The sequence below is a fragment of the Simochromis diagramma genome, unplaced genomic scaffold (assembly GCF_900408965.1).
Source record: "Simochromis diagramma unplaced genomic scaffold, fSimDia1.1 OVJJ01000293.1, whole genome shotgun sequence".
NCBI lineage: Eukaryota > Metazoa > Chordata > Actinopteri > Cichliformes > Cichlidae > Simochromis > Simochromis diagramma.
In genome coordinates, this window is record NW_024386801.1 from 18,684,175 (window position 1) to 18,699,140 (window position 14,966).

Here is a 14,966-nt window from a genome sequence, read left to right on the forward strand (position 1 = left end):
CTGCCTGCTCAGTAGTGAGAACGAGTCGTGTTGATTTCAGAAGTCATCATGGCGCACACTTCCCCAGTCAAAGGTAAAGGGATTTCTTCTCTTAACCTTCCGCTAGAGCTGATATCTGATCCACCGTTTAGCCTAAGACACACATGCCGCTTTTATAAACATGTCCATGTACTGAAAACTGCTGTCGTTAGCTTTTTAAGATTATATTCAGTGTACGCGGCGTCACACTGTCAGAGACATAAAAGCTAACGTTAGCTAGCTCGTTGATGCTCAGTGTACAACTAAACAGGGAAATTAGCTCATACCGCAATCCAGTGTTGTCCTTCTCTTCTTCCCGTTTTGTAACAGTTGTAGCGTGCACTATATAACAGTAGAGTTTGTGTCAAGTACCTTGCATTTTCTTATCGCTTTAAGATGTTCACCCGGCAGAGCGATAAGTAGTTGGTTAGGGAAGTGTGTGCTTCACGATAAGAGGCAGCGTTAGCAGCCTGTTAGCATTGAAGCCGTCTTGCTCTGCTTGTCATCAAGAGGCATGCAAAGGTGACATAATGTACAGAGACATTATTGTTATGTCGTTAGTAATTAACATTAGCATCAAAATAATATCGTTACAAAGTGTGATTTCACGGTATATTATCAGTGCGAGCTCTTTGGCTGAGATCTTTTGAAAACGGCTTTTTAAATACAATACGATACAATGCAGTGACACCGACCGGCAAATACCCCCTATGGAAAAAATAACAATTAAAAACAACAACAAAAAAAAAGATCCAGACGATGATTTCGCTTGGGCTGATTTTGCAGTAATTCTGTAATCTGCGTAGCAGTAATATATTTCTTTCAGGAAGCCCGCTGCTTTTATCGGTAGATACAAGTCTCCAAAAGGATCTGTCTCCACTTCTCAGGATTTCATAATGAGCCAGTGTTTGAGTTTAATAGTCTGTAATATGTTCTTTATATTTTCCATCCTCACAGTTTTTGCATACAGTTTGTAAGAGATGAGAATACCTGCTGGGCCTGAAAAGTGAAGCTACTTTGACTTGCTCCAGTAATCACATGGGGTTGGGGTCCGCATATTTGATATGGCTTATTGTTTTTTACACCGGATGCCCTTCCTGACGCAAGCCCTCCAAGGGATTTGTGTCTGCTCTTGGGCTCGACCCAGGGATCTTTCATTTGTTAGGGGAATTTTAGAGGTTAAGAACTGAACTGGTGCATAAAAAGAAAAATAAACTGATGAAAATGATAGATATAGCACAGATGTTCCAATCATTTGGTTTTCATATTTAGACATATTTTCATTTAATTCCTTACGTTGGAGTTGGAGATGGCCATCCGTTGTTCTTGTGTTAGTATTTTAGTATCTGCATGGATAAAACTGAGCTAAGTTACGTCTTGTTTGTTTGCTGCAACAGGAGCAATTGGATGCATTTAGAGGAAATATTGCAGATAAGGCCGATAAGAAACCCCCAGTATGCCACTGATGTATATAAACAGATTTGTAGGATTTCACTGAATGGTTTTATATGTGTTTATTTACATTTAATTTTAAAATAAGTGCAGGGCCTTTTACTCCTTTTAGGATTCCTTAAATATAGTCTTTGAATTTAGGAATCAAATTCTACAAGGGAGTCTTTATGTTAAAGGTGGATCATTTTGAGGTAGTTCTGCTGTGTTGAATAACTGTTTTTTTTTTTTTTTTTTTTTTTTTAAAGAATGTTGCTTTCAAAGTTAGAAACCTGAGCGTTAAAGTTACAGCATGATGTCCTGTTGAGCGACCACTGAGCAATCCTGTGCCAAGAATGCTCTCTGTGTAGAGGTTTACCACTCATTCAGCTTAATCTTTTCACAAATTCAATCAATATTTAACAGGTAAATCCTGATTGGACAGCCCTCAAGATTTTGATCCCAACCTGTCATGTCATGAAGTGCAAATGGGCTTATTCTTAGTTTAGGTTCAGCTAACTACATTCTACAGGGGTCATTTTTACTATGCTTAAAGACGAGAAAAGAAGTATTGAAACTAAATGTATATCGTCTGCTTCTCTTTTTCTGTACTACATTTTCATGTAGTTCATTTGTAGCATCCATTCTGTGGCTTTTCAGTCATAGACTAACCAAGAAACATATGTAAAATATCACTTCACGCAGGGGTGTAAAACATATAGCTAGAGGGCGAGAACCAGCCTTCCAAAGGGACCAGTCTGACCCACTGGATCCACTTTCTAAAGTATGACACCAGGAAGCTTAGTGTTGTAAGTTGTTAAAAATTGATTAAAGCACTTTTATAGCCATGACCTTTTATACCACATTAAAGGTAGATGGTTAAACCAAAGAGCTGTGCTCACATGTTTTATTTCTCATGACAGTAGACTGGTAGCATGTGGAAAACCCAAGACACGTTTTTCAAATTGCACCTACTGCTCTAAAGACACATCAGGCCGGTTGTTCATGGTTCATTAAATGGGAACATTTTGAGGCTGCATTTCTTTACTCTAAACAAAAAAGAAATATGTTATTTTTTGTATGTAAAGAATTTGACACCTCTGATCTAAAGTGAAGTTTGAATACACAGCTACTGATTGTGAATGGACTGGTTCTTTTGAAGCCCTTTTCAATTCGAGCACTCAAAGTACTTTATACCACACTCATTTAGTTAGATGAACACGTTGGAGAGAATTCAGTATTAGTATGTTGCACAATGTTGCAATTGGTATGCTACAGCCCCTCGCCTAATGACCACTATCACATGACATGTAAAAACACAATTGTAAGCCTCCAGCCAGTCAGGTGTCTTAATTCTTTCCCTCATAAAGGTGACCTCACCTGTACTCTTAATGATGATTTTTGACAGTATATGTCAATAAAGCTGTGGTCTGACAACCATTCAATAAGTTCCAGGTTTTTAAAAGGGTAGCCCAAGTAAGCAGTGTAGGTACACATTACTCCAACTACTGCGCACACAGTCACAGGCAGTCATTTTGTTCTAGAAACAGGTCTGATGTCCAGAGAGGAAAGAGTGTGTCCTTGTCCTTAAATAACTCATCATATAAATGATAAATGCACAGATGCTTATTGGTTAAAAAGTGGGCTTGAAAGAAAGAAAGCAACAGTGGAGATGACCGTTAAGTGGGGAAGCATAGGAAAAAACGAGATCAAAAAAGCAGCACAAGAAGCACAGACAATGGCTTCAGTGGAGAATTTTCATTGTTTGTAACACTTCACTTTTTTTGGTTCCCATGCCGGCAGGAGCTAAGCTAAGGGGCCGAGAAACAATAGTAGCCAACAAACTGGCTTTTCAACATATTTTTCACGCAGCCCCTTTGATGAGTTTGCAGCTCAAACATGTTGATGATGGTCATCAAAGCTCTGCATGGGACTGTTCTTCAACCTTAGTGGTCCCTTAAGTACTCTAAAGCCTAACCTGATCAAAGTATTAGATGTCATTTTCTAAGTCAAAAAAAAACCGAACTAAAACTAACTGAAACTATTGTTTAGATAAAAATCAATTTTCTTGCCTTCATAACATGGGGCTAGAGCAGATGGAGTACTTCATGTGAGTCAGCAGGTAGTTAAGTTTACTTGACTATTTGTATATTTCTCAGGCATCAGAGTTTTATTTTCATGAGTGTATTTTTATTTCTTTTCCTTTCTTGCTGCAGAGCACCCGTACAGCCATCTAATCGACACACTGAAAGATGGCCAGATCAAGTTCTTCAATCCATACAAATTAAACGATCCCCGATATGGTGAGTTCAGGCCCTCTGACTGAAACGTTTTTACAAGATATGATGTTTTAAAGACACTGCAAACTCTTTTGTGTCTCAGGATAGTTGTGTAAGGTAAAAGGATTGTCTTGAAGTAACACTTAAGAGGCATCGGTGTGTTGGCACTTTCATTTGTCAACAAATTCTCAGCGCACATCTCGACAATTAACAGTTATCTAACAGGGGCGGTTAATAAAGTGTTAGGCCTAATTACCCACTGTTTGCTGTGGGAAATAACTGTTTTGTTTGCTCTGTGCAGACAAGCTGCCTCTATCCATCCGTGTCTTACTGGAGGCAGCAATTCGTAACTGTGATGGCTTTTACACAAAACAAGAAGACGTCCAGAACATCTTGCACTGGCAGCAGGAGCAGAATAAAGCCGAGGTGCCATTTTCTCCCGCTCGGGTCCTCCTGCAGGACTTTACGTGAGTTTCACAGGGCTTTCTTTGCATCAGCGCTGTGGTCTGTGTGTTGGGAAAACATGAGATGAAATCAGTTTATCTTCAGTTGGAGAAAGCAGAATGGATAGATGAGTGATAAGATGTGGGTGACGCAGGTGACCCACCAGCAATTAGCTTATCAGATCCTTTGTCATCTTTCTTTGTTTTCTGCCATAAACAAGTATATATATATATATATATATATATATATATATATATATGTGTGTGTGTGTGTGTGTGTGTGTGTTTATATACATTTCCATTTATGTCCTTTTACAGTGGTATTCCTGCAATGGTGGACCTGGCAGCCATGAGAGACGCTGTGGCCAAACATGGTGTGGATCCTAGCCTGGTCAATCCTAAATGCCCTACAGACCTCATAGTAGATCACTCATTACAGATTGATTATAGCAAATGGTATGTTTGTATTTATATTAACTGTTTTTGTGAATGTGAATTCTCTGTTGATTATCATGGAAAGTCAGATTGGTAAAAATATATTGTCGCTATAATTGTGCTGCCTTGCCTCATGAATTTAATGTTTCTTTTTACATTTTTACTCACAGTGCCATACAAAATGCTCCCAACCCTGGTGGAGGGGAGGGTCCAAGCCAGGGGCCCTCTCGCTCAGTACACTCCAGGCCTCCGTCCAGAGGGGGCGCACAGTGTGGAGGCCAGCGGGGCTCCTGCAGTAAAGCGGCCTGCAGCGACTCCCCAGGTGGATCTCCAGCCTCTGTCCAACAGATTGAGAATACACCTCTCCTCTGCCCTTTCCACCTGCAGCCCGTCTCTGAGTAAGTTTTAAAGGATGCTGGGGGGAGGGGCTAATATGCACCATGAGGATGATTAAATGAAAACAGCAGTTGAATACAGTAACTGAGCTGTTGTGCAGTTATGTTTATGTGTTGATAATACATTAGATCAGATGATTTTACTGGCTGAGGAAATTGTGCAGCCTTTGAAATTCTCGCAGATGTGGCGTTTCTGTTTGCAAAATGACCTGAAGAGCATGAGAACATCTGATTATCATGAGTCGACATACGTCAGTAGAAATTGAATTCCCCCTTTCGCATGTTTGCTGATGACTATATTCCTTTTTTTTCTGCAGAGTTGAAACAGCTTTGAGAAATCAGGAAATGGAACTGATCAGAAACAAAGAGAGGCTTCAGTTCTTTAAGGTAAAACAAGAAAAATGACTGCTGCTGCTGCAGTCTTTATATGATTTGTAGTTTTTATAACCCAGTAAAAAAGAAGTCACAGTTATGGGTTATGTAGCGAAACAATTTTTAAATGAATAAATGCTAAAATTTTTGATACTGTTCCCAAACAGTGGTGTTCAAAAGCTTTTAAGAATGTGAACGTGGTTCCTCCGGATGTTGGTGCAGTCCACCAGTTGAACTTGGAGTATCTGTCCAGAGTGGTGCAAGTCAGCGATGGTTTCATCTACCCTGACAGTGTGGTGGGAACCGACTCTCACACCACCATGATTAATGGCTTGGGCATCCTTGGCTGGGGTAAGAGATTTTCCAATATTTTGACAGTTGTTGGCATTTTGTAAACATGAGAAAATGCTCAGTGGCTGTAATGTACACCTGTGTTTGAATAGCTATTCTGAGAAATGAGAGGAGGCGATAAAGAGACACAAATAAGTCACATACTAAAAGGGCAGCAAATACAAAAACCGGATTATGTCCAAGACGGTAACTTTGCAATGCAAACTTCTCTGCTTCTAAATTTACACTCTAGATAAAAACAAAATGGGACACTGATATGAATACAGATGTATTACAGATATATCCACCACAGAGGATAAGTGGTGCATCAGTATGCAGTACATGTAGGGAATTCAAACAGAAGGTAGTTATGACATTTTAGAAAATCCTGGAATAATGGGTAAATTAAGCACTGTGAAATGATTCTTGGAGAAATTGTGGGGCACATTGCCTTAAACCAAACATATTTTTGGAGGATGTATTTAAGGCACTTAAACAATTCCTTGGTCAGAAATCTGTGGAAGTTTTGACTCAAATAATACAACATTTTCTAGGGATAATGTAACAATTAATTGCACCACTTAGATCAGCGGTCCCCAACCTTTTTTGCGCCACGGACCGGTTTATGCCCGACAATATTTTCACGGACCGGCCTTTAAGGTGTCGCGGACAACAAAATAAAACTAGTACCGGTACCGAAAAAAAGAAGATTTATTCATAACACACGTGAAAAGACCCAGGAAAACAGAGTTAACGATAAAAACGATAACAAAATAACGCTGAAAACCGATTAAAAACCCTGAAAACCACACATTTCACACCTGAGCCTCAACTCTCGCGGCCCGGTACCAAACGACTCACAGACCGGTACTGGTCCGAGGCCCGGGGGTTGGGGACCGCTGACTTAGATGGTTTAAACCTGATCCTTCACCGTGTAATATTTTGGCTGAGAAAGCCCATGGAGACTCTCACTTAGAGAAATGATTAATGAATAATATAAAGATAATAAATTATATAAAGATTAGGTTTTGCAAGCAGGTCAAACTGGTATGATGTTGTAATCGTAGCCATGTGCCGATGGGAGGGTAAAGTTCTCCAGCTGATGATGCACTGATTTACATAAAACAGAAGCAGTTAGTTCATTGAGGTAATGACCAGGATACTAATGAAAGCAGCACAAATTAGCAGGTCAAAAATGAGCAGATGCATTAAGGGATATAGCAACATGCTAACCTAAATAATCAAGTGTAAGTGTGTGTTTTTATGCATGCACTGTGTTTTAGAAACATTGCGACGTTTCAGATTAAAAAAAAGTTGAACGTCGTCTGTAAGGAACTGCTGAAGACTGTGTGTGATCTGACTGTTTAGGAGGATTTAGAGGAGTGTTGCTTTATTCTAGACTGTTCCACTGTGTAAACTTTAAATCTTCTCAAATCTCAGTTGACAGTTGTGCAGAAGAAGAAGACAAAATATTTTCTGTCAGATTGTGATCCATATGCACAGAAAGAAATTATTAATGTACCATGTGTGTAAAGTAGGATTCAGACAATAATCTAACACACTTAAAAAATAAAAGTTGTTCTATGTGTGTGCACTGCTGCGAAAAGACATGCAGAGACGTATTCAATGTGGAACAATTTTTGTAACGAAATGTAGTTACAAATGTAACTAAAAAGACTAAAAGAACATCCATATCCACACTTTTCACTCACAATATTGACGCTGCGCCCTTACAGGAAATATTGACCGGAGCTTTTTAACATCAGAAGAGTTTTTTTTTGCTGGTGCAGACAGAAAGTGAAATAAAAACTAAGATTAAAAACTCTACAATTTTTACCATATTTCTCTCTCAGGAGTCGGGGGAATTGAGTCTGAAGCCATAATGCTGGGCCAACCAATATCTCTGACTCTCCCTCAAGTAGTGGGGTGTAAGCTGGTGGGCTCCATTAACCCGTTGACCACATCCATAGACATCGTCCTCGGTATCACAAAGGTCAGTCTTCTCTTATGTTTCTTTATGTGTTGAGAGAGCAGAGCTGTGGTATGAGGATGCACCGATCTGATGCTTGGATCACCTATAACTCTGACCCTGACTCACAAAGCAAGGTTGACCTTCAATGGCAACAGGCCAATCAGATTTGATTATATATAAATAGTAATGAAATAAAATCTGAAATAAAATATGACCAACTAAATAAATGTTTTACTTTATCTAATTTACTAAATAAAAATGGTGTATTCTTTTATTTGTTTTATGAAGCAAGAGGGTGATATTTAGGTGCCACCTGACATTGAGATACAGCATGAGAAACACAATCAGTATAACACTGGTATTGGTCAGTACTTTGTAAGGCAAGAATATGTTTCGACACTGGTTTGGTGCATATTTACTTTGTAAGAGGCAGGTGTTTGTAAAAGTGTAATTTTATCATTGTAAACGATAGAACTCAACGAAAAAGCTGAAGGATGATTCTGTTGTATAAAAGTCATCTTGTTTCTTTATGTGTAATTATTTCTTGTGCTTTCTTTTTCTAAATTTTTTTTGTCCAGCACTTACGGCAGGCTGGGATCGCTGGGAAGTTCGTTGAGTTTTTTGGACCTGGAGTCTCCCAGCTGTCAGTCCCCGACCGAACCACCATTGCCAACATGTGCCCAGAGTACAATGCTACTGTCAGCTTCTTCCCTGTCGACCAAGTCACACTCAAGCACTTTAAAAAGACGAGTGAGTTAGTCACAGCTTCTGTTTATTTTTATTATTTACTGTTTATTTTATTTTATTTTTTAGTTTCCCAGGCCAACATGTAATTTTACATCATTCCAGATTTTACCCAGGAAAAACTTGAATTGTTGGAGTCTTACATGAAGGCTGTAAAACTTTTCCGAAGCTATGATGACCCTTCAGAAGACCCCCAGTACTCTGAGGTAATTTGTCCAAGATGTGATCTCTAAAAGTCTCTATTGAAAAGTGCAGACTTCTAGAGATTTAATTTTCTTAATAACTTTACAGTACATTGCCAAAGGTTGAAATAATGAGGTCATTGTTTTTGCAAATGATCCTTGTGAGCCTAAAACTCAGTTTCAGACCACCACAGTATTCCCCAACTGGTTGGCAAGTTGCTAGGTGAAGTTGGTTGCAAAGAGGTATGTTGCGCTGCACTGAAAACCTCCTTGGGATTGCTTTGGTAGCAGTTTGCGATGGTTGACCATAGTCTGAAGGAAAGACGCCAAATTGTCTGCAAACACTTGCCGACCGCTGGCCGAGCATCAGTGGAACTGTGAAACGTGCCCCGCACACTGGAAACAGAGAATGTCCGGCTCCAAAGTTAAAACGGCGCCTTTTGAAACGTGTTGGTTGTGCCAATAAGGCACAACTTTTGCTTGAAAGGTAAACGGGTTCGATTTCCACGTTTACTTCACCTTTTCAGGTTTCATTACTCAGCAAATAGTTGGCCAGTGTTTAGCAGAGAAGTCTGCTTCATCCATGAAAACTATGGGGAACAGCTGCAGTCTAGCAGAGACCACAGTAATCACAGGGAACCTCAGGGAACCACTTGCCAACCAGTTGGGGAACAAATGGAGCCTTTGGGGGGGCTTACTGACTGACTTCAAGGCCTGTGTCACCGAGGCCTAATATGATTGATTTAGGAACACAATTTGGACTGTTGGCACAGAAGCCCCACCCACGCTTTAGCCAGCCAATCAGAAGATGGCTGGCTAGAGGAACTAAAACTGGTTGTTTTAGACAGTGGGTAATTTGAGGGGCAAGATATATTTGTAGTTGAAAAAGTATGAAAAGTAAAACTGTGAATCATTTAAAGTAAATTAAGTTGAGGCCAAGAATACAAATGTGGAGATATGTGATTTTGAATTAAAAGTAATAGATTGTGGTGTTCTGTTGATATGAATGTGTTTTTATGAAGTTAAAAAATGTAGTAATGACACTCTGACAAGCCCTATAGAAGCTATGTTTGCAAATAGCACCCTAGGGGTCAGAAGTAGAGGTCATAATGAAAGAAATTACAACTACTGATCTTTGTGCAGGTGATTGAGTTCAACCTGAGCTCCATGGTGCCCTATGTGAGTGGACCGAAGAGGCCGCAGGACAGAGTGGCTGTCAGCAGTATGAAAGAAGACTTTCAGAGTTGTCTTGATGAGAAGGTAAGATGCAAAAACTAAACAATATAACTTTCAAGTTAACTCTTGTGTATTTTGGTTTTCAGTTAAGCTGCAGGATTTGCAGTGTAATTATATTTTCTTTGGTTTGTCTTTAGGTGGGTTTTAAAGGCTTCCACATCGCTAAGGAGAAGCAGGAGATCCGTGTTCCTTTCTTGCACGGTGGTCAGGAGTACCAGCTGTCCCATGGCTCAGTGGTCATCGCTGCCGTCATCAGCTGTACTAACAACTGCAATCCATCTGTTATGTTGACTGCAGGTAAAGGACTGACTCAAAGAAAGAGCCAGAAAAAGTGCATTTTCCCCTCAATTCTAACATAAAAGCTCTAAAGCTTGGAGCTTTTGGTATCATTTTTTTAGGGGATATCAAAGTGTCACATCACAATGTCATAGCAGCATGATGTGTTTACTTTTCCTTGTGAACACAACAAGACAAGCCCAGACATGTTCTGACAACAAGAGCCTGGTGACAGTCTCTAATGATATTTAGTAAAAATGGAGCTACTTCAGCCCTCTAAGAGAGCACCATGCTTTGCAAATAGAAAGAGCTAACAGTGGATGGAAATTACTGAAGCGGTTAGATGGTGGAAGCGCAGCTGATTAGAAAGTTTGACGCAAGATGCAACATCACAGAAAATAAGTCTCTTTTATTATGTGAGAATATTGTGCAGCTCCTGATGAGTTACAAGGTTAGTTAATGTTAAACTAAAGTGTTAAACAGTAATTTTACACTTCATTATTAATGTTTTATAACTTCACTGTCGCTGCTGCTGACACTTTATTTTAATAGAGTCACACTTTGAATTAGGTGGTGTGTCATCACTCATGCAAGCTCAGTGGAAGATACCTTCGTTTATTTAAACGTATAAGTCCTGCTGCCTGCAAGCATCAACAAAATGTTGTTCATTATTTTATATGGATATGAATATTATTATTGTAAATTTCTTGAAATAATTTTTAAGCTATATTGCACACCCATATCAGCATCATGTTGCCTGTTTTCACTGGCACTCTAAATTATTTTACAGTCTGCAGCACTGCATAACGTAGAGTTATTTGTGATTGACAGGGCTTCTGGCCAGAAAGGCTGTAGAGGCCGGGCTTCTCGTCAAGCCTTATATTCGGACCAGCCTGGCTCCCGGAAGCGGCATGGTCACGCACTACCTCAATGCCAGTGGAGTCCTGCCTTACTTTAATAAGCTGGGGTAAGTGTATGTACACAGCAAGAACACAGACAGACACAAATATCTCTTTAGCACCAAGGCAATAACCTGGAATAAACAGGTATTTGCAGGTCTGAGGAGGTATGACCTGTAACTGAACACTTAAATACTGCCCAGGTAGTAGTAAACACATAATAAAGTGGTTTGAGTCCTCCAGGAGAGTAGAAAAGCACTGTATAGGAATCAGTCTATTTAAATGGTTAAAAGTGTATTTCTACAAAAACTTAAGGTTTTTGTGTATGTATGTATTGTGTGAAGTTAGTCTAATGTCTTATGTAAAGCACTTTGCTTTGTCTAGTTACAAAGAAATGTAAACATGAAGCCTCAGTCACACAAGCCTAAATGCTGGCTGGCAACTGATTGGCGAGTGGTTGCTAAAGTTTGCTGGATATCACCGGGTGAACCAGCACTCTCCGTTTCCAGTCTACGCTGCAGTTTGTCAAGTTTCACTACCATTTGGCAGTTGGTATCGTCCATGCAAACTACAGAGAACCTGGTAGTGCAGAGGAACCTACAGAGAACAAAGCAATCATAAGGAGGTTTTGGTGAGCACAGTTTGTAGTTTTCTGGGTGTGGCTAAGGTTATCAGCACTAGCACAAGCAGGCCTCTTTCCTTTCAGATCAATGTGGTTGCAAATTGCTCCATTTGAGCGGTTCTGTACCAGTTTACTGAAATAAACCTACATACTAATGTGGATTTGTTTGACTGTTGTTCACGTTGCTAGTGTGAGAGAGAGCGGTGCTGTGGGCCGGGCTCTGTAACATCTTAGACGAGTAGTTTAACCGCCGTTTTTATGTAAATAAAATAGGAATAACTAAATGAACTGATCTTGTCTGTTGCCGACTGCTGCAGGGTATAGCAACATTTAATCTAGCCGCGGTGTTTTGCACCCATCCAGTGTTTATAAAATTGGGTTCACCATGAAAGCATAAGGATAAGCTTCTAAAAGGCATGTTACTGTCACAACACAACCTTTAACAAATCTGCCCAAAATTACTGTTTTAAGAGCCAAACAATACATCAACTTTACCGAAAGCCCTTCATAAATGTATTTATGACTTTATGTTCATTTTAAGTTCTTGCATTAATGTTCATGACCAGATAGCTGCATGGTTTAGAAGTAATAAGTTTGGAGCTTTGTCAGCATTGTGATCTAAACCAGTAAAAACTTTGAGCTTGTGTTAATTACTACCTGTTCGATGCAAGGTTTGTGTGCTAAGGTGGTGACGCAAAAGACGCCGGAATGATTCATATCCTTTAAACAGACCTGTGTTGTCGTTTCCATGACAGGTTTGAGGTGATTGGTTATGGCTGTGCCACATGCGTGGGGAACACGGCGCCATTGCCAGAAGCTGTCGTGGATGCAATCAAACAGGTAGGATCCTCATCGGGCTGAAAGGAGCTGCTGCTGATGCTGTTAGAGCAGTCAGAGCTTCATGATCTCTTTTGTTCTAGGGGGATCTGGTGGCCTGCGGCGTGCTGTCTGGCAACAGGCATTTTGAAGGGCGACTGTGCGACTGTGTGCGTGCCAATTACTTGGCGTCTCCTCCCCTGGTGGTGGCTTATGCTATTGCAGGCACTGTGGGAGTCGACTTTGAGAAGGAGCCTTTAGGTAAGAAATGCGCTCTATTAAAGGGTTTTACCTCAGAGCTGAGGGTCGTCAGAGGATTTGGCAGATTACATTGAAGGGGCATGTTGTGATTCTATGTTTTGTATAAGCCAAAGAAAACCTTTATTGCTAGAAATATTTAAAAAAAAAAGACATCCTCTCGTGTTTGTATTTACATTATTTCATTTTCTCAATACAACTTGAGAAATTCTTAAATAAATTCTTACAAATTTGGTTTCTTGTTTGTTTGAGTAGGTTTGACATCCGATGGGAAAGAGGTGTATCTGCGAGATATCTGGCCGTCCAGAGAGGAGGTCCAACAGATTGAAGAGGACACAGTATTCTCCTCCATCTTTAAGGATCTAAGGGGAAGGATGGAGGTCAGGATATGAGCTTTATTACTTTTCTTCAACTTCTAATGCAGTTGCTGCACAGCATGAGCAGCAGTACGGTGCTCCTTCTGTCTGTCTGCACATTTGGAAACAATGCACATAAAAAATGCTTTTATTCAGTAGTTTGAACAGATCTGAAGTAGAACATTTCCTTGTGTTTTCGATCTGAGAGAGAGAGTGTGGAAACTGATTGATCCTGAATTGCTAAAAGCGTGACACGGATGACTGGAAAACATTCTTTGCTTTTTCTTTTTTTTAATGTGATTTCTTTCTGTCTTTCAGAAAGGGAACACATTTTGGAAAAATGTTGACTGTTCAGACTCTCTTCTTTTCCCCTGGGATCACAAGTCCACATATATCCGATCACCATCTTTCTTCAGCAAGCTGGTGAGCGCTCTGTGCTGCACATCCTTTGACTGTATGTGGACCTTAGAGGAGATGTTTTTACTTCCCTAGTGTTAAATGTTTGAATGCTTCCGTTTTCAGAGTAAAGAGGTGCCTCCTCCTCAGTCAATAGAAAACGCACATGCCTTACTGTTCCTTGGGGACAAAGTGACCACGGACCACATTTCACCAGCGGGCAGCATTGCAAGGGTCAGCGCTGCTGCCAAGTACCTAATGAGCAAACGGTCAGTTTCAGCCTTCAGCCCTTGTGGACACATACACTTAAATCTTTCAAGGCAGCTTCAGTTGGACAGCTTTGTAATCAACCAACGTCAGGTTTTCAAAGATGATGGCAATGGTTAAAACTTGGGTTTAAATGTTTGACGCTCTAAATGAGAACATTTCAGCACATATTTAAAATCCAAAGGAATAAGTGGTGCAAAGGGATTTGTAGTTAAGTTATCTGCTTCATGGTCTGATCGTCCCCCTGTGACATCATCCACGACTCGTGGCATCGCCGCCATCACAGAGCAGCAGAGGTTAGCGTGCATCTGTTTGTGTTAGCACTATCCATCCTCCATAACACACAAACATAAAACACAAGTTTATTTCTCACCTAACTGGTTGGAGATGCAAAATGAAACTATAGTGAGGCAGATTTGATTTATTGGTCTGGTGATAATAACAGTTTAAGGCATCAGTGAGGAAATGAACTAAATATCAGCTCAGCTGGCGAGCCGTCACCATTATTGAATCAACCATAGGAGTATGGAGGGAAATCCAGGGTTTCTTTCAGCAGAGTTCATACATTATGAACCTCGAGCATTTCGAATTTAAAGTAATGTTTGCAGAGACGATCAAATGAAATCTATCAAGAAAAGCAAGTCTTGCAAACCTGCATTATGGTGAGATCTTTTTCACTTTGAAAATTGAAAGATAATTCAACTCGTTTCAATTTCATTTCTATAGCATAAAATCACAGCAACAGTCACCTCAAGATGTTTTTTATTGTAAGAAAACGATTCTACAGTAACAAAGAAAGAACCCCAACAATCAAGACAAACCTCTGAGCAAGCAGTTGGCGACAGTAGGAAGGAAAAACTCCCTTTTAACCTGATATTGACTAATATTGTTGACTTTGGAATTGTTCCTCAGACTGACACCGCGAGAATTTAATTCATATGGCGCTCGCAGAGGGAATGACGCCGTGATGACCAGAGGCACGTTTGCCAGCATCAAGCTCCAAAATCGATTCATCGGAAAACCAGGCCCGAAGACTTTGCACATTCCATCAGGCCAGACAGTAAGTGCAACACAACCTCAATGGTTTCCTTTTAACTTTTGACAAATATTGGGCTGTTTTGGTTTTGCTGATGTACTCACTCGTGCTGCATGAGCTGGCTGTTACCCCGGGCGGGTCTGTGACCTTTGGGTGGCTGCATCTGTGTGTCTAGCACTGCTGATTGCTGCAGGCTCAAGCCAGAC

General features: G+C 40.3%; 1 protein-coding gene across 1 annotated transcript in view; it reads left to right on the forward strand.

The window, feature by feature from the left end:
• Positions 1–14,966, forward strand: part of ireb2 (iron-responsive element binding protein 2) — an 18,694-nt gene continuing 3,728 nt past the window's right edge. The window contains exons 1-19 of the mRNA XM_040026320.1: positions 1–73; positions 3,663–3,749; positions 4,027–4,192; positions 4,487–4,624; positions 4,774–5,001; positions 5,316–5,385; positions 5,538–5,721; positions 7,554–7,693; positions 8,251–8,422; positions 8,522–8,622; positions 9,742–9,858; positions 9,972–10,131; positions 10,942–11,077; positions 12,387–12,471; positions 12,552–12,708; positions 12,961–13,085; positions 13,380–13,484; positions 13,584–13,726; positions 14,637–14,784. Of these exons, the coding sequence (XP_039882254.1) occupies positions 49–73; positions 3,663–3,749; positions 4,027–4,192; positions 4,487–4,624; positions 4,774–5,001; positions 5,316–5,385; positions 5,538–5,721; positions 7,554–7,693; positions 8,251–8,422; positions 8,522–8,622; positions 9,742–9,858; positions 9,972–10,131; positions 10,942–11,077; positions 12,387–12,471; positions 12,552–12,708; positions 12,961–13,085; positions 13,380–13,484; positions 13,584–13,726; positions 14,637–14,784 (2,487 nt within the window). The 5' untranslated portion in view covers positions 1–48. The remainder of the gene's footprint in view (positions 74–3,662; positions 3,750–4,026; positions 4,193–4,486; positions 4,625–4,773; positions 5,002–5,315; positions 5,386–5,537; positions 5,722–7,553; positions 7,694–8,250; positions 8,423–8,521; positions 8,623–9,741; positions 9,859–9,971; positions 10,132–10,941; positions 11,078–12,386; positions 12,472–12,551; positions 12,709–12,960; positions 13,086–13,379; positions 13,485–13,583; positions 13,727–14,636; positions 14,785–14,966) is intronic.